General features: G+C 38.1%; 1 protein-coding gene across 4 annotated transcripts in view; it reads left to right on the top strand.

Moving 5' to 3' along the window:
- Nrp1 (neuropilin 1) overlaps positions 1 to 3,764 on the top strand; it is a 139,683-nt gene extending 135,919 nt beyond the window's left edge. For all 4 annotated transcript variants that reach the window (XM_076832093.1, XM_076832095.1, XM_076832094.1 and 1 more), the window contains one exon: positions 863 to 3,764. In XM_076832093.1, coding sequence (XP_076688208.1) covers positions 863 to 1,152 — 290 coding nt within the window. In that variant the 3' untranslated portion in view covers positions 1,153 to 3,764. The remainder of the gene's footprint in view (positions 1 to 862) is intronic.
- The last annotated feature ends 12,921 nt before the right edge of the window (positions 3,765 to 16,685 follow it).

Below are 16,685 nucleotides of genomic sequence, written 5' to 3' on the forward strand. Positions count from 1 at the left end.
TGAGAACATCATTAAGTAAACACCACGCATGTTGCACATTAACATTTTAGTCCTGTTCTAGTAGCAGGTAATTAGGCTCAAAGCTCCCATGTTAATAATTTCTCCTGTTCCACTCTAAAGAAAACATGTCCCCAGTGACTCAGCTGCAGAGCAGTGTGATCGTCTCCAGTGAAACTACCAGCGTTGTAGAGATGCTGATTATTAAATGTCTTCAATTCAGCATGACACAGACACGGTTTCTTGATTTGAGCCACAAGACCTTTTATACCAGCATTCTTGTTCTGAAAGATCTGTCCTTCTATAGGGAAACTGCTGTAGAACTGGGAAAACCTTGTTTAACTTGCCAGTTTCCCAGGTGGGAGAATAAACACATAGGTAAACTGAGCCTGACTCAGGGAATGGCTCTTGGAAGCTCAACACTAAAAGTGTCCTTGTGCCTTGGATTGTAGTCAGAGACATGCACAGGGAACATTTAACACACCCCTCCCCAACCCACCCCTATCCCCCCACACACAAACTAGACAAATGGTGACTGAGTATTTTCCAACGTGTAATGACCATGTATCTGGCCCAGGATGATAAACATAGATTACAATCTAGTGCAAACAGAGACTGCATGAAATCTGAATTAGATTAGAACATAAACCTCACTGTTGATGCAGAATCCTCTCTTTCCATGTGCTAAGCTCTCTGCCTCAATCCCAGCACCCTCACCTCCCACATCTCACTCCCAACAACCAGTCAAAGGTGACAGGCAAAAACTGGAGCCTGGAATTTACTCTAATTTCTTTTCTTATTTTTCTGTCGGCTCTCATCTGGTCCATCCGTGGTGCTCATGGAGTCAATTTTGTTTTATCCCCAGGCAGCACCCCAGGATACGAAGGCGAGGGAGAAAGCGACAAGAACATCTCTAGGAAGCCGGGCAATGTGTTGAAGACCTTGGATCCCATCCTTATCACCATCATAGCTATGAGTGCCCTGGGGGTCCTCTTGGGTGCTGTCTGTGGGGTCGTGCTGTACTGTGCTTGTTGGCACAATGGGATGTCAGAAAGAAACTTGTCAGCCCTGGAGAACTACAACTTTGAGCTCGTGGACGGTGTGAAGTTGAAAAAAGACAAACTGAATACACAGAGTACATATTCAGAGGCATGAAGGTGGACGGAGGTGGAAAGACAAGTCGGAGAATCCAAGTGGAAGGACTTACTTTGAGCGTGCTGGGGAACTGTTGATCTGCTTTCACTGTACAGGCTGGGAAGTGCGTTGATGACACTGAGCCAGGCTTTTCTCAGGAGCTTCAATGAGTATGGCCGACAGACATGAACAAGTGAGCTGTGTTAACAATCGGAATCATGTACAGTCAGCTTTCTTCTGTTGGTTTAATTTGAATGATCAGATGCTGGTGTTGAGACCAAGTATGATTGACTTAATGATTCATTGCCACTCTCCCTTCTCCCTTCTCTCTCTCTCTCCTCTTCCTTTGATGGATTCTTTTCAGAAACTGTGCAAAATCCAAGATGCTGGCACCAAGTGTATTCAGTGGGGCCCTTTTGATGGACATGCTACCTGTACCCCAGTGTCCAGAATATATTAGCATAACTGCATTTCGGTGGACTCCTGAAGTTGTTCTTGTGTATAATTGCCCACGTCGTGCATAGGCAAAGAAGGATTAGGGTGTTTTCTTTTGAAAGTACTGTAGCCTCAGTACCGATATAGTGTGTCAGCTCTGTTTACGAAGCAATACCGTCAAATTTTCTTGATGTTTTCCAGTGTTGTACTAAGTCTCGTGCTCGTGAACTCCAAACAGGAAACCGTGCCATCACCAAACACTGCTGGCAACTGGGTGTACTGCTGACAACCGCGACAAAAATCCTTGGCACTGGCTAGTCGATGTCCTCTCAAGTGCCTTTCTGTTTGTACTGGTTCATTGTGTTACATTAACGACCCACTCTGTTTCTCACTGGTGAAAGCCCTACTCTTTAATCAAACCTGGTGGCCCACTGACCAAGAAGAAAGTATATTTTAGTGTGAGACGTCAGCCCCCCGGGAAGGCAAGGGCTCTGAAGATTTGGCAACGTGGCTTAATTGTTCTGCTTTGTCTGTAGTTCAATTCCATGTCTCTTGACCCTTTTGTATAAAGCTGCAATATTCTCTCTTATTGTTCTTTCATATGGAATGTATTTTCAAATGTAAACTCTTTGCTCTTTCTCTCCTCTTGTCTTTTTTTCTCTCCTAGAATTTAAGCATTTGCCATTGTCCAGAAAAGAAACTTGCAGCTTTAACCTGCTGGTAATGGCAAACAATTTTACTAGACTTTATGTTTAAAAATAAATAAATAAGGGAAATTCCTAACTTTGCCCTCCAAAGTCTAACTTTGGTTTTCTCGTTAACTGGTTAAAGTGACAGTATCTTTTTTCCTTAAGCCATTTGTCTGTCTATTCTGATCAGAATGAGGTTTGATAGGATGTTTGTATTTAATGGAAGATAGTGATAAATTGAGGGAGGAAATAATACTAATTGGCTTTCAAATGAGACCTAAAGGAAGGACTGAAATAAAATCTTCCAAATATCTAAAAAAAAAAAAAAACATGAAATTTTTACATCCAAATATGCAAGAATGATCCATGTGAACCTTCTTGTTTTGATATTGAGTCAGTCAAGGGAAGTGGAAAAGAGAACAGTTAATTTAAGAAAGAAACTATAAATCTTGTTGCTTGGGGGCAGAGTATTTTAAGATAAGGGAGTGGGGGTGGGGGGACCTAAAGTCAAAACAAATGTTTGACAAAAACCAATCCGAAGCAACTCTAAAAAAATCGACTTGAATGAATGCTTCTAGAAACTTCCAGTGGCTCATAAAGAAAAAGCCTGCCTAGGGCTGGCAAAACCTAAGCCCCTAACAACACAAAGAAATAAATATATCATAGGCAGCATGTTAATGAACCAAAAGATAATTTGGTTGTTTTGGTGTGTTTTTTGTCACACCATGTATGGATAAGAATTTTTAGATCTTTCTCCTTTCCTGCAGGAAACTTACTGCAGGGCTCATTCAGATACATTTGTTGGGAGTCGCATTTGCATTGTGGACGCCACAGTGCCATTCATCTTGTTTTAATGGGATTGAGAATGCCTTTTGATTCCAGGAAAGTATCGATCACCGGGAAAGAAGAATAGTTTTTTGTTCCCAGAGGCATTCATTCAGTTGTTATAATCATACTAGGAGAAAAGCATTAAGTAAGACTTGATTTTGTTTTTAAGGCAACAGACTTCAAAGTTGTCCTCAGCCAAGGAAAAATGATACTGCAACTTTAAATTTTAAAGTATCTTGCACTGATAAATATATTTAAAAATTATATGTTTATAAAGTTATTAATTTGTAAAGGCAGTGTTACAAAATGTTCAGTTTATATTGTTTTAGATTGTTTCGTAATTTTTAAAGGTGTAAAATAACATATTTTTTCTTTATTGAGATCTATAAAACTTTCTGTAGTAAAATGTTTTCATTTTACTGGTATATTATTGCTTCATGTTTTGTACCATCATAAAACTTTGTGCAAATTTTTTTTACAGAAATTTTTATTTTCTATGACAATATGACACTTGTAAATTGTTGTTTCAAAATGAACAGCAAAGCCTTAACTTTAAATGACATTTGTATTCTAAGACTCTGAGTAGCATAAAAACCACATAAAACTGAACTGTAACTTAAATTCCAAACTATGACTACTACATTCCAAAGAAACAGTTGAATTAAACATTTTCATAAAATATCCCAAACCTGATGGCTTTTATTATATTAGCTCTGTTCTTGTTAAAGAAGTTGGTGTCACCCCACCATCCAATAACTTTGAAAAACTTCTTAAATTTTTAAAATATCCTCATAATGAGCAAAGATTAACAAGACATTTCCTGAAAGTAGAATATGAGACCAACTTGGACACTGTCAAGACAAAGGGTTCAGAATTTGGCTTTACATGTGGAAATTTTCAATCCCACAATGTTCTCTATTCCACTTGGTAACATTTGTTTTATGACATTCCCAAATAACTGCTGGTAAGTTTTGGTCATATGGAAATAAATGATAAATATTTTTATGCACATATTTATGCTGAATTTAGAGAAGGGAAAAGTTGAGAATAGCATTACAACCAACTATTTGGTAATTCTTGGGAAAAGGTCTAATCCATCTGGGATCAAAATAACTGGAAAAAATATATAACAAAAACAAAGACAACATAAAGTTGAGCCAGAGCAGGTGGAGTAGAGTCCTTTAGGAAGTTTATTATAGCAAAATTGGCTTGCCTAAACCCCACTGTCCATAGACCAATAATTCTTTCTCTACCCTCCTCTGATTGCAGAAAAATTTAGTCCAGAAAACACAGGGACTCCTTGTGGAATGTACTGCTGTGGATCACTCTTCCCAATGAATCAGTATTTCCTCCACTTCCTGCTTTTCTCTGGACACTTTAGGCATCTCCCAAGATTTAACCAAGAATGGAAAATATTCCCTTTTGAGAGGAGTTTTAGGTCTCTCTGCTTTGAGAAGAGTCAAGGATAGAGATAAAGCAAGGTCATCACTTCCCTAAACTTAAATAAATCCTACTGACATTCATAGATGTTTCCAGAAAATATAATGCCCGCAAGGAATCTATCAGAATTAATCCAGGCATACTTTCTGAAAACTGCTGAGGACCATGAACTAATATTCTTTGTTTCATTGTTTGAGAAGAGTTTAAGCATAGATGCTTTTCCTTCCTTATTGCTAGTTAACTGCTAAGTCAAGCTTTTCTCAGGTTTAACAAGGTAAGTCACTGTATAATACTTTCCAAACTCAGGAATTAAACACGTCATGAGGATTTGTACATTTAACTTAAAACATGAAAATAATTTATTGTCCTGTCTCCTGTCTTTCCTGATAACTCATTGCTACTGGAGCTGAATTGCACTGTATCTTTGTGCAAATCAAATAGACATTTCTTAATGTTTCCATTCTGTAATGTTTCCGCCTCCCAGTGGGAATCATAACTGTATATGTTGCATTAAAAAGCTGTTCTGCCAAGAAGTAGCTCTTTTCCCTAAACTGTATCCACTAAAGGATCTTAAGCAGAATTGCAACTTGGGGGTTGAAAAACTTGAATGAAAGGATCCTTACATTGCATGAAACTTAGCATCCAGAAGCATGTGAGAACCAGATGATAACTGTTTTGAAACACTGCAAGACAATAGATGGGAATGGATGAGAACATCACATTATCACATACACATAACTTCTAAGCTGGCAAGAAAATCTCTATGAAGTGACCCTGTCATTTTAGGGTAGAATATGGCAATCTTCTGGGGTGATGGCCTTGTCCTTCTTTTTAGAGAGCATTAGCTAATTACACACATCTCTGTGAAATAAGTTTTATAATTTTATTGATTCCACCTTATAAATGAGGAATCTAAAGTTCAGAGAGGTTAGGTGATGAATCCAGGATATATTTGGTCTCATCTCCCTTTCCATTTCTCCCACCACTTCATGGCCTGGCAGTAAGTAGCTTGCAAGGTGTTCACTAGGGCCCTGCTACTCAAAGAGTGTCCCATGAGGTAGCAGCAGCAGCACCTGGAAGCCTGTTGGAGAGGCAGAATCTCATGCAGTACCCTAGACCCACTGAGTCCATTTTTCTCTCATTTTTATTTTTGATGGACACATCACAATTGTACATATTTATGGGGTCCAATGTGATATTTTGACACATGTGTACATTGTGCAATGATCAAATCCAAGCTTAATGAGAGCCCCGGATGACCTGCATTCTCATTTATGCGCCAGAAGTCCCCACGCAGTCTGCTGCTGCCTGAACAAGGTGTATGAGTGTCTGCGTCACTTGTGGTGGTGGTTTCTAAACATTCAGAGAAAAGGGAGACGCCTCTGCAGTCTTTACAAATAACTTTTTTGGGAAAGTCTGAGCAAAAAGCAACCAGGAAAACTAATGAATTTGAAATCTCACTCACTTAACCACTGTGTGGTCATTCTGCCTAAGGGCCTGTAAGGGGCCTGAACATGGACTTTTCTGAGAGGAAAGAGATATTGATGCAGTATTTTACTGGATTAAAAATCCTGAAGTGTAAAGAAGCAAAACACTTTTTCACTCATCATAGTATAGTCAGGAACAAAGGCAAGCACCAATTTGGGAAGAGCCAAATCCTCCAGAGAAGTTGCCTCAATACCACACAGTTTACCACTGTAGGAAGACCAACATCCTGAGTGGTAAAACTAGACTGATCCCTGTTTCCTTGATGATTTCTAATCCCCTTCCTTTGGGTTCATCCAAATAAGTGAGAAAGTATCAAGTAGAACTTTGTGGTTAAATAGTGACTCCCAAGAGCAACTTTTTCTATGGAGAGTGTCTCACCTCCACATCTTAACACAGTGGTACCTATTTTGATATCGGAACTCGACGGGTGGTTAATATTCATAGCAAGAATATGTCACTGTTTTATCATCCTAGATGGATGTAGCTTGCTCTGGCAGAATGTTGGACCAGCAGTGGATACATGTCCTGTGTTGGTGCTACTGAATCCTACCTTTTACAGCTTGAATAAGACAGTGACTCAAGAGGACAGAGAGTAGGTTCCTGTATCTTGTAATGGTCCCACCAGTGGTTGGGCATCCCACCTCTTTTTTGGGGGGTGGGGTGAGGTAGTACTGGGGATTGAAGTCAGGAGCACCCAACCACTGAGACACAGCCCCAGCCCTATCTTGTATTTTATTTCAAGACAGCATCTCACTGAGTTTCTTAGCAACTTGCTTTTGCTGAGGCTGGCTTTGAACTTGCCATCCTCCTGCCTCAGCCTCCCAAGCCACTGGGAGGTGAGCACAACCGCGCTCAGCTCCACCTGTCATTTTTGACATGAGTCAATTCCATGCTCCTTCTCTAAGGCCCCATCACCATCTTTAAGAGACATGATGCTGTCAGGGCTAATGATCTTGATGTAATTCTGTCAGAAAACCCCTCCATCACCTATTAGAGCTGTCATTGCTCCAGTTCTGCCAACTTCTGAAATTTTTCAACGTTGATTAAATTGTGTCTTGGCTTTGAAGATAAGATATATTCAAAGCAGACTCAAATCAATATCCTTAGATCTTGCACAATTCTTCTAATATGATTCACACCTTTCTGTTAAAAGGGTCTAACTTTGAGAGTTTTCTATATAATTTTTCTCAGGCTAACTTTCAATTTTCTCTATATTTAAGTCACTGAGTTTCCTATTAAGAATTTTGAGTGTCAACATGAGGTTTCAAGTCGAAACAACCTCAGGTGATGGGTCACAGTCAAAATGCAGGAGCACCAAAAATATTACCTTCAGGCTCTGTGTATAAGGTGTACAGGAAACATAAAGGAATTTTGTATTTAGATGCCAGTCCTATCACCAAGGTATCTCTATTAATCAGCTTTCCATCACTGTAACAAATATCCAAGACAAACCAACTTAAAAGAAGGAAAGGTTTATTTTGGCTGTCAGTTTCAGAGCTCTCAGTCCATGGCCCTGTCACTTGGCCCTGTTGCTTTGGGCCTACAGCAGCACAGTGGATCATGGTGGAAGTATGTGGTGAAAGAGGGCTGTTCACCTCATGGCGGACAGGAAGCAAAGAGGAGGACAAGAAAGGATGTCTCAATATTCCTTTAAAGGCACACCTTTCCACTATATGCCCTACCTCCTGAAGGTTCCACCACCTTCTAATAGCTGGGGACACATGGTCCTTTGAGGGGCATTCTAGATCCAAAGTTTAGTGTTCCCAAATCTGAAAAACTCTGAAATCTAAAACACTTCTAGTCCCAAGCCTGTTAGATAAGGGAGACTCCACCTGTAGTTGTAAATGACAAATTTCAAAGTTCATATATGAATCAGAGGTTTGGGTGGTTGGAGAGGTCCATGAAGTGGCACCAGTTTGGTCTCTTCTCTGATCCCTAAACACACAGAGCCACTACATTAGCCATGTGTGTTTCAACTAATCAGCGAGCACACTTTGGAACCTACTCTGCAAGTATTTCTTAACTCCTCCTCATCACGACCAGGAGGAATTTTATGATCCTTACTGGGTACCAGATTTTACTAGATGTCTCAATGAATCCTTAAAACTACCTTATGGTTTGAGGAGAGAAAGAAATGAGGCTCAGAGAGGCTAAGAAATGAAACTAAGGTCACATAGCCTGGTAGAAAGGGTCATTTCCAAGATTCAAACCCAGGTCTGCCTACCACAAAGCTGATCATCCTAATAGCTCCTCCCTGCTGCCTCAGCAGAGTGCAAGAACAGTCTTCTTGTCACAGGTCAATTGAGGAATGCTTTGGAATGTTTTGTACTCCAATTTCACTTGACCTGATACTAGTTTAGCTTAGTTATGCTGTGATAACATAGCTTAACACAGTTAAGTGATAAGAAATAAACTTGCAAATATTAGTGGATTAACCCATAAATGCATATTTTTAAATTTTGTCTTTGAATATTAATTATACCAAATGGATTTCATTTTGGCATATTTAACATGCATATAACATAATCTGATCAATTTCACTCCCCTGGCCCTCCCTCCTCCTTTCATCTGATCTCCGTTTCCACCGTAATCCCGTCTCCTTATTTTTCTCTTTAACTTTCACTTACGAGAGAAAACATGCAACACTTAAGTTTCTGAGGCTGGCTTATTTCTCTTAATATGGTAATATCCAGTTCCATCCTTTTTTCTGCAAATGACATAATTTTGTTCTTTATGGCTGAATAAAACTCCATTGTTCTATATAGACCACACTTGCTTTATCCATTCATCTGTTGACAGACACCTAGACTGATTCCATAATTTAGCTATTGTGAATTGTGCTGCTATAAACATGGAAATTCATGTATCTCCAACATATGCTGTCTTTAATTCTTTTGTATAAATACCAAGCAGTGGTTCAGCTGGATCACATCGTAGTTCCAGTTTTAGATTTTTGAGGAGCCTCCCTACTGATTTCCATAATGGTTGTACTGATTTACATTCCCACCAACACTGTATAAGAATTTATTTTTTTCCACATGCTCACCAGCATTTATTGTTATTTGTATTCTTGATAATTGCTATTCTGACTGAAGTAAAAGATAAACTCACAAATATTCTCAACAAAGGTAAAAATCAAAGATGTAATTTTTTTTTTCTCACACAAACTCTAATGTGGGTCTAGTAGCACTGCAGGAAGCTCTAGTTCCAAGCAGTGATTTAAGGATTCAAACACATTACCTCTTGCTGCACTACCAACCAGATCATGTGGCTTCTGGTCTTGGTGCAAGAGAGAACTATGAGGTTGCTAATCATCCCCTAGATGTGTCTCTTAGATACTGCAGCCTGAAGTTGACATAGATCCTACCAAGTTTCAAGGACTATGAGCAAAGTAGGGAGTCCCTGTGAATTCTGTGAGAGGTGAGTGTCTCTGCGGCAAATTGCAAAGGCAAAGCCACAGTTCTGGAGAAGTTACATGAGCTCATAACTATGCCTGTTGTGCAGGGAAGTAAGGTAACTCTCAGACTGGAAACCAGCTATAACTTAGGGGAAGCAGTCCAATGAGATGTCAAATAATATCCCATGGCTCTTCGAAGATGAGACTCCTGAATGTTGGATTCACTGTGAGAGGCATCCTCCATTGGAAAGCAGATCAGGAAACAGGAAGTGAAGAGCCCAGGCTAAAGGTTTATGGGATTGTTTCAGCCCTTTTGATTCAGACATGTTACTTTAGGAGTCAGTATATGAAATAGGACAGGCTCTGAGTCTTGGAAGCAAACTTTTACACTTCTTACACTTCTTTCTCATATATACATCTCTATTTCTACCTGAATTTCCCATGGTATTGAGTCATCGAGTATTTGGTAATTTTAGTAATATTTAGTAATTTTTTAAGTATCCATTCATCTTAGCTATTCAAGTGAGATCCAGGAGAAAGATATCTAGCCATATATTGGTCAAATTAAAATTTTAAATGTGAGGTAATATGTAGAGCCCTGTCTCTGTCCACTCCCTGTTTTACTTATTTTTACAAAACTTATCCTCTTTTAATACACTACATACTGACTTTTTAATGATCTACATTAATAGAATGCAAATTCCATGGGGCAGTGATTTGCATCTGTTTAGTTTTCTGTGGTATCCAATGCAGTATTCAGAACATAGATTAAATGGTGCTTGGCATGTGGTAGTTGCTAAATAAATATTTACTGAATAAAGGAACTCATGGTGACCAGCCAAAATAAGAGCTCCTCAATGGAAATGGGAAATCAGGAGACAAATTTGGGAGGCAGGTTTAACCTCCTAGAAAATTATTTTTCTGGAGCAAGAACTTGGAGGTTAAATTGATGGAGGTTTGTTCTTAAAAACTTTCTTTCACACCCTGCTTGTTCTAGAATTTCTCTATAACAGGATGACACCTCTGCCGATTCTTATCTCTCCCACAGAGACAAGCAATCCTCCTGCCTAAAATCCTCCTTTTTCTATTTCTACCCATGAGCAACCAACTTCACCACACAGGATTTACCAAGTACAAAAATCACTGTGGTGGGGCTGGGGCTGGGGCTGGGGCTCAGCAGTAGCACACTTCCCTAACACGTATGAGGCACTGGGTTCTATTCTCTGCACCACGTATAAATAAAATAAAGGTCTTATTTCAACAACTAAAAACTTAAAAAAAATAGAATTAACATTTAAAAAAAAATCACTGGAGCCTCATTGCAGTCCATCTCCCAACAATTATGGAATGATGAGCTTCCATTTTCTTGGAGAAAATGGCACATAGGGTAAAACTGTGGGATGCCAACATTAGGGACAGATTTGAGGAATACAACTAGATCACCCACAGGATCAGTTAGGGAAACAGACCTCTTGCTGAGTGGTTCCAAGATTCCTAAAAGTTCTCCAAACACTTAACTATGAGCTATAATTCTGCTTCTGATTTTAAATGATAGATTAAGCATAAGCCAACATTTTTCTTCTCCCAAGATTTTATTTTATTGACAAAAATGATATTTTAAAAATAATAAAATTGTGGTACTGGGGAGTATAGCTCATCAGGAGTACATTCGCCTATCATGCTAGAGACCCTGGATTTCAACTTCAGCACCACAAAATATTACCACTACCACCACCACCACTACTACTACTACTACTACTACTAATAATAATAATAATAAAATCAAAATTAAATTGTAATAGAGCTAAGAAATAAAGTTCACAACTGAATGGAAATGTTGAGAAAACGCACATAGAAAATGAGTGAAAGAAGAATGAAATTATAGCACTTGCTAATAAATGGATAAAACTGGAGACTATCATACTAAATGAAATAAGCCAATCCCCCAAAACCAAAGGCCAAATGTTCTCTCTGATATGTGGATGCTAACACACAATAAAGCACAGGAGAGAAGAGGGAGGAATAGAAGTTCATTGGATAAGACAAGGGGGAATGAAGCAAAGGGAGGGGGCATGGGAATAGAAAAGACAGTAGAATGAATGAAACATAACTTTTCTGTGTTCCTATAGGAATACATTATCAGTGTAACTCCACATCATGTTCAACCACAAGAGTGGGAATTTATACTGCATGTATGTATAATATGCCAAAATATACTATACTGTCATGTATATCTAAAAAGAACCAATTAAAAAACTGATTGTTGAAAAAAAAAAGAAAATGAGTGAAATAGACTATGGAAACTTCAAGTTAAAATACTGAGTTACAATAGTCCCACATAAGTGCAAAGGAGAAAATTAAGACAAGAAGGAGGCAGGAAATGGTGAAAGGGGAATTACAAATGGCAACAGATAAAAAGAAAGAGAAACAATCATTAAAAAAAAAAAAACCTACATCACAAACTTTCCTTCTCCTAACAACTATAAAACTGTGATTAGAACAGCAAAAATAATCACCAAAAAGATAATGACTGCAATCTACTTCAGTAAACTTCAAAATCTAAAATCAAAGGAACCAATGGGTGCAGAGCAAGCAGGGAGGTGTGGCTAGTCCTGCTTGTCACCCAATTCTGCCCTTAGTAGGACACCTACCACTAGGTTAAAAAAGACTCTTGCTGAGTTACACTAACGGAGAGCATGCCCTTGTTCCTTTCCTTTTCCGACTAAGAAGTGGAAAATTACTGGGAAAACTGATGAGATGGGAGGAGGTCCCCGTGAAGCTCTCTGAATGGGGGAGTCCAATCTGAAGCCCAATTTGAGCTCAAGTTTTCCTCTACCCTGGAAAAGAGCTACAGCCCACCGTTAGGTTAAGGGAAACTCAGTGAGGTATAGCTGTCTGGCTTTCCAATTTCTTCTTTTAATCATTGAATCCCCCAATTTCACCTCACGCATGACTTCCCAGACGAAAGTCTACAATTCCAAGTACCCAAGCTACTGGGATCACGCCACTGTGTTCTGGGCAGTCACATGGAAGAAGCAGTGCTTAGAATTCAGATTCATGCCTTTAAAAGACAAAGCAAAACGAATTATGCCCTTTCCTTATCATTTTCCCGGTGTGAATTTGCCAGAAGAAGCTGAGCATGACTCTAACTCATAGAAAACTTGATAAGCAACCAGACAGAGGAATCAAGGGTCTCTGAGACCAGGGAGATGCCACCCTCTGTGCTGTTGACCTAGATTGCTGATGTTCAGACACTCTAAAACAGGAAATATCAACTTCTTTGTCCTACTTGTCACTATTATTTTGTCCTTTGTGCCCAAACCAGTGTCACATCTAATACCTGATTAGATATCTAATTTAGGGCATTTAACAAAATCTTAGAGAATTGAGTCCAGATAACTTAGCAAAGACTGGACACCCCAAGATGATCTTATTTTCTCATTTCTTACACCATAAATCAGAGGGAAGAGCGTCAAGAGTAGCCCCCTGTATACCCAAGCATAGACAAAAATTTTAAAAGTATCCTGGCATGAGGCAAACAAATAATAGCAAAAACAAAAACATCAGGAGAAAAACAGGTAACACAATCATGAAGAAAACATAAATCAAGAAACAAATGAGATTTACTCACGATTACTTGATGTTATATAGAAAGCAAGAATACAATAAACTGAAACTTATGATTAGACAGTAAAACAACAGGATATGCCAAAATAGGGCTTGCAGAGGAGATAAACTTGAGAAACAGAATAGCTTTACTACAGTTTTAATAAACAACTTAAGAGCAAGCAAAATAGTGTTGAAAATAGAATTACTGACATAAGAGGAAAGGCTTGAGATAATTATAACAACTGAAAATAAAGAAGAAAAAGATATTAACAGTACTGTAAAGGAAAGGAGCAAATCAACATAACATAAAGATACTTTCTGTCTTTGAATTAAAGAATCCATCTAAGGAAAGAAGGTATATTGAGAGATGTAATGTGAGAAAATTTCCTTGAGATAAATATAATACTGAATCTGATGATTGAAAAAAAAATACTGTGTTTCAGGAAAGTATTGAGCACTGAGCTATATGTGAGTTGGGCTACTGAACTACTAGAATGCTAAATGAGTGTTTCAGACATCCAAGCAATTAAGGCAAGTTACTAAAAAGAAGTTACTAAAAAGAGGGAAAAGAAGTTAGTCTAACCCGAATAGTCCCCAGAATGATGCCACTCAAAAACAGTGGAATCAAATCTATAAAGTTTCAAGGGAAAGAAAGTATGATACCAAGAAAACTCTGCCAACCTAGGATGTTATTCAAAAATAAAGGAATCAGGCAGACATTATTTAAAATAGGAAAAAAAAATCATGAGGTACAATACTCCTGAGCTGCTATTGAAAGAACTAGTCGATGATCAAATTCAAACAATTCAGAGATGAACTGAAAATAAGAAAGCCAAGAATGGAGAATGTGATAAAAGGATGAATATTAAGCTCCATGACAACCAAATTTGCATTACACAATGTGAATGTGATAAATTTGACTAATGCAAAAATAATAGTATGTCTAAATATATTTACCAGGATGTGAGAAAAATGAGGTGAGAAAAAGTGAGAGCCCTGATGTCCTCTCTATTCTGATGTCCCCTTCCGACAGAGCAGGGACTCAGTCTGTATTGTTTTTAATTAGAACACCTGTTTCTCCTTAGAAATTTGAACATGAACACATTTTCCTAATCTCCTTTGTTGAACATACAGTGATCTTTTAGTAACTAATAGTGATAATAGTGAAGAATAATTTTTGAAGTTCAACATTTCCTTCATTTTTCTTTAGTTTTTTATCATTAAGTAAAATTACTGTTTTATTTAAATTGCCTCTATAATATAATCCCATTTACCTAAAAATAATTCATCCTTCCATTTTCAATCTATATTATACTTCAACTGCTTTAATAATAGAAATATTGATGGAGTTTGTTTCACTTGTATTTTTCTGTACTTCAAAAAATTCAGAGTAACACAAGAAAGAAACTGTTATCAAACTGATGGAGAAAACAGATGTGTCAAGGAAATTGATTGAATAGTTTTGTGTGCCTGTTTCACTACATATTTTTCCTTTCCCCCTCATTTTAAGCCAGGCAGCCATCTAGCTTTGTAATTCTTTGCCTCCAGCATTTTTTCATGATGACAAGCAGCTGAAGTCAACTTCATAAAAACATAAATCCATTGAAAAATCAATGTTAAATATCTCACGATGAGTGAGGAGAGGAAAAAGATTTAGGGAGCAAGGAATGACAGATTGAAATTCTCTTAGACTGGACATGGAAGACAGGTCTCTAGGTTCCATACACTCCCATGGCATTGAGATCCACTGGTATTGGTTTCCCAGTCTGCCTAAAATTCCTCATGCCCAGAGAGACATGAAAAAATTTAGAATTAGAAAATTTTAAATCAAAATGTAAGCAAGCATGTATTATTATTTTCTAGAATATTTATACGTTTCTTTTTACAAATTTAAATTCCACATGTCAGCACTCCTCTTGAGGCATTTGCATTATTAAGAAGATAAGGCATTATCTAATCAGAACATTGGCAGCATTGCTTCATCTCATTATGCTGGTTCTAGTCACAAAAGACTAGTGTGGCTTTTAGAGAAAGAACTTTGGCTTCATGAGATATTCTGGAAAGGGAGGAAAGCAGTAGCATGTTGGAGCAATGGAATCTGGATAACAGGACAAAACACCAAGAGAAGAAAGAGACTTCACCAAGGGAAAAGATGCATGACAACCCAAACCAAATTACCTACCTAGTCATTTCTGAAATAGGTCACACTAGAAAAATGACTTTTTTAAAATTAGTAAGGTGTCAGTCCACCGTGGGGTCACATGATAAGTCAAAGTATAGGAACATTGTCCTGGAACAGTGAAAGAACTCAGTAAGATGACACATACATGGAGAATGAGTGACTGGAAAATAGATTAATCCACAGAATTCAAGGTACTATGGAGTCTAGTTGAGTATCTTTGGTCAACTAAAGCTTTCAATGACCTACGTCCATCACAAGAAGGCAACAACTGCTTGTAAAAACACTCAAATACAAAAAATAAAAATAAAAAATAAACCCAAAGACCTCAATAGCCTCTCTGTTTTAGAAACCACCTTAGAAGCAACCACTCTAGAAAGGAAATGTTTGAGTCAGTAGGTCAAGCTCAGTTCCATCTTTCTCTATTGAGAGTCCAAAAACATGGCACCTGCTTTCCATCAGTATACACTTGAAGGACTATCGCTGGTGCACCTGTAGGCTCTCACCAAGATAAAAGAGGGCATCAGTCAGCCAACCTCACTCCCCATTGATTCGCCTCCATTATCAAATTCTTGGCAGAATTTTGGGCTTCCAATATCATCTTGAAATTCTGGTTTCTAACTCCTCCTTGTAAGTTCCTGCATTTACACACTTTTTACTTATGGGAACCCATAATATGCAAAGCACTTTGCAGTTAAGCACCTTGGAAAAGAAACTTTTTAAAAGGAAATATGATGATGATGATGATGATGATGATGATGATGTCCAATTTTCCCATCACACTCTGAATTCCATTTGAAGTTAGCAGAAGCCCTCTGAGGAATAGCTTCAGCACAGAGCTATGGCAACATGTAATGTGTCTGCTTTCCTAGGAAGTCATTCCTCAGTCCCAGGGGATCAGAGAGATGGAGCAATGTTTGTGAAATACAGATCCACAGATCGACATCTGCAAGTACAGGGTAGTCTTGTTTGGAATCACAAGGTATGTATACCTCCTAATGCAGAACAGCTGATCTGTCATGTGGTTGCAGTCACTTTAGGCACTGACTCTGAGCTCCAGAGAGCATAGCTGTGCAAAGTAGATATCAAATGTTGCCATTAAGTTCCTCCAACCCATTCTTGGCAGTAAACTAGGAACACATCATAAGAGAAAAAAGGTACAGACCCAATGATCTATTATTTAAATAGACTAGAGTTCTATATCTCTTAAAGAAATTCAAGTGATTCCATTTAACTTCTGGAATAAATAAATGATGTTAGATGAGATAAAACACTGTAAGGTATTATTATTTATATAAGCAACCCTTTAACAAATTCAATTTCCTTACCTAGTTAACTTTAAGTATCGTGAATGATCTGCATTGTAAAAATCTTACTTTTAAGTTCATTCACTTCTGCCTGAGCCATGAGGATAAATTTCTGTATTAACTCTTCATAACTCATGCTAACTTGCATTAACTCTTCATAACTCATGCTAACTTGCAAGCCA

The sequence above is a fragment of the Callospermophilus lateralis genome, chromosome 13, assembly GCF_048772815.1.
Source record: "Callospermophilus lateralis isolate mCalLat2 chromosome 13, mCalLat2.hap1, whole genome shotgun sequence".
In the NCBI taxonomy this organism is placed as follows: domain Eukaryota; kingdom Metazoa; phylum Chordata; class Mammalia; order Rodentia; family Sciuridae; genus Callospermophilus; species Callospermophilus lateralis.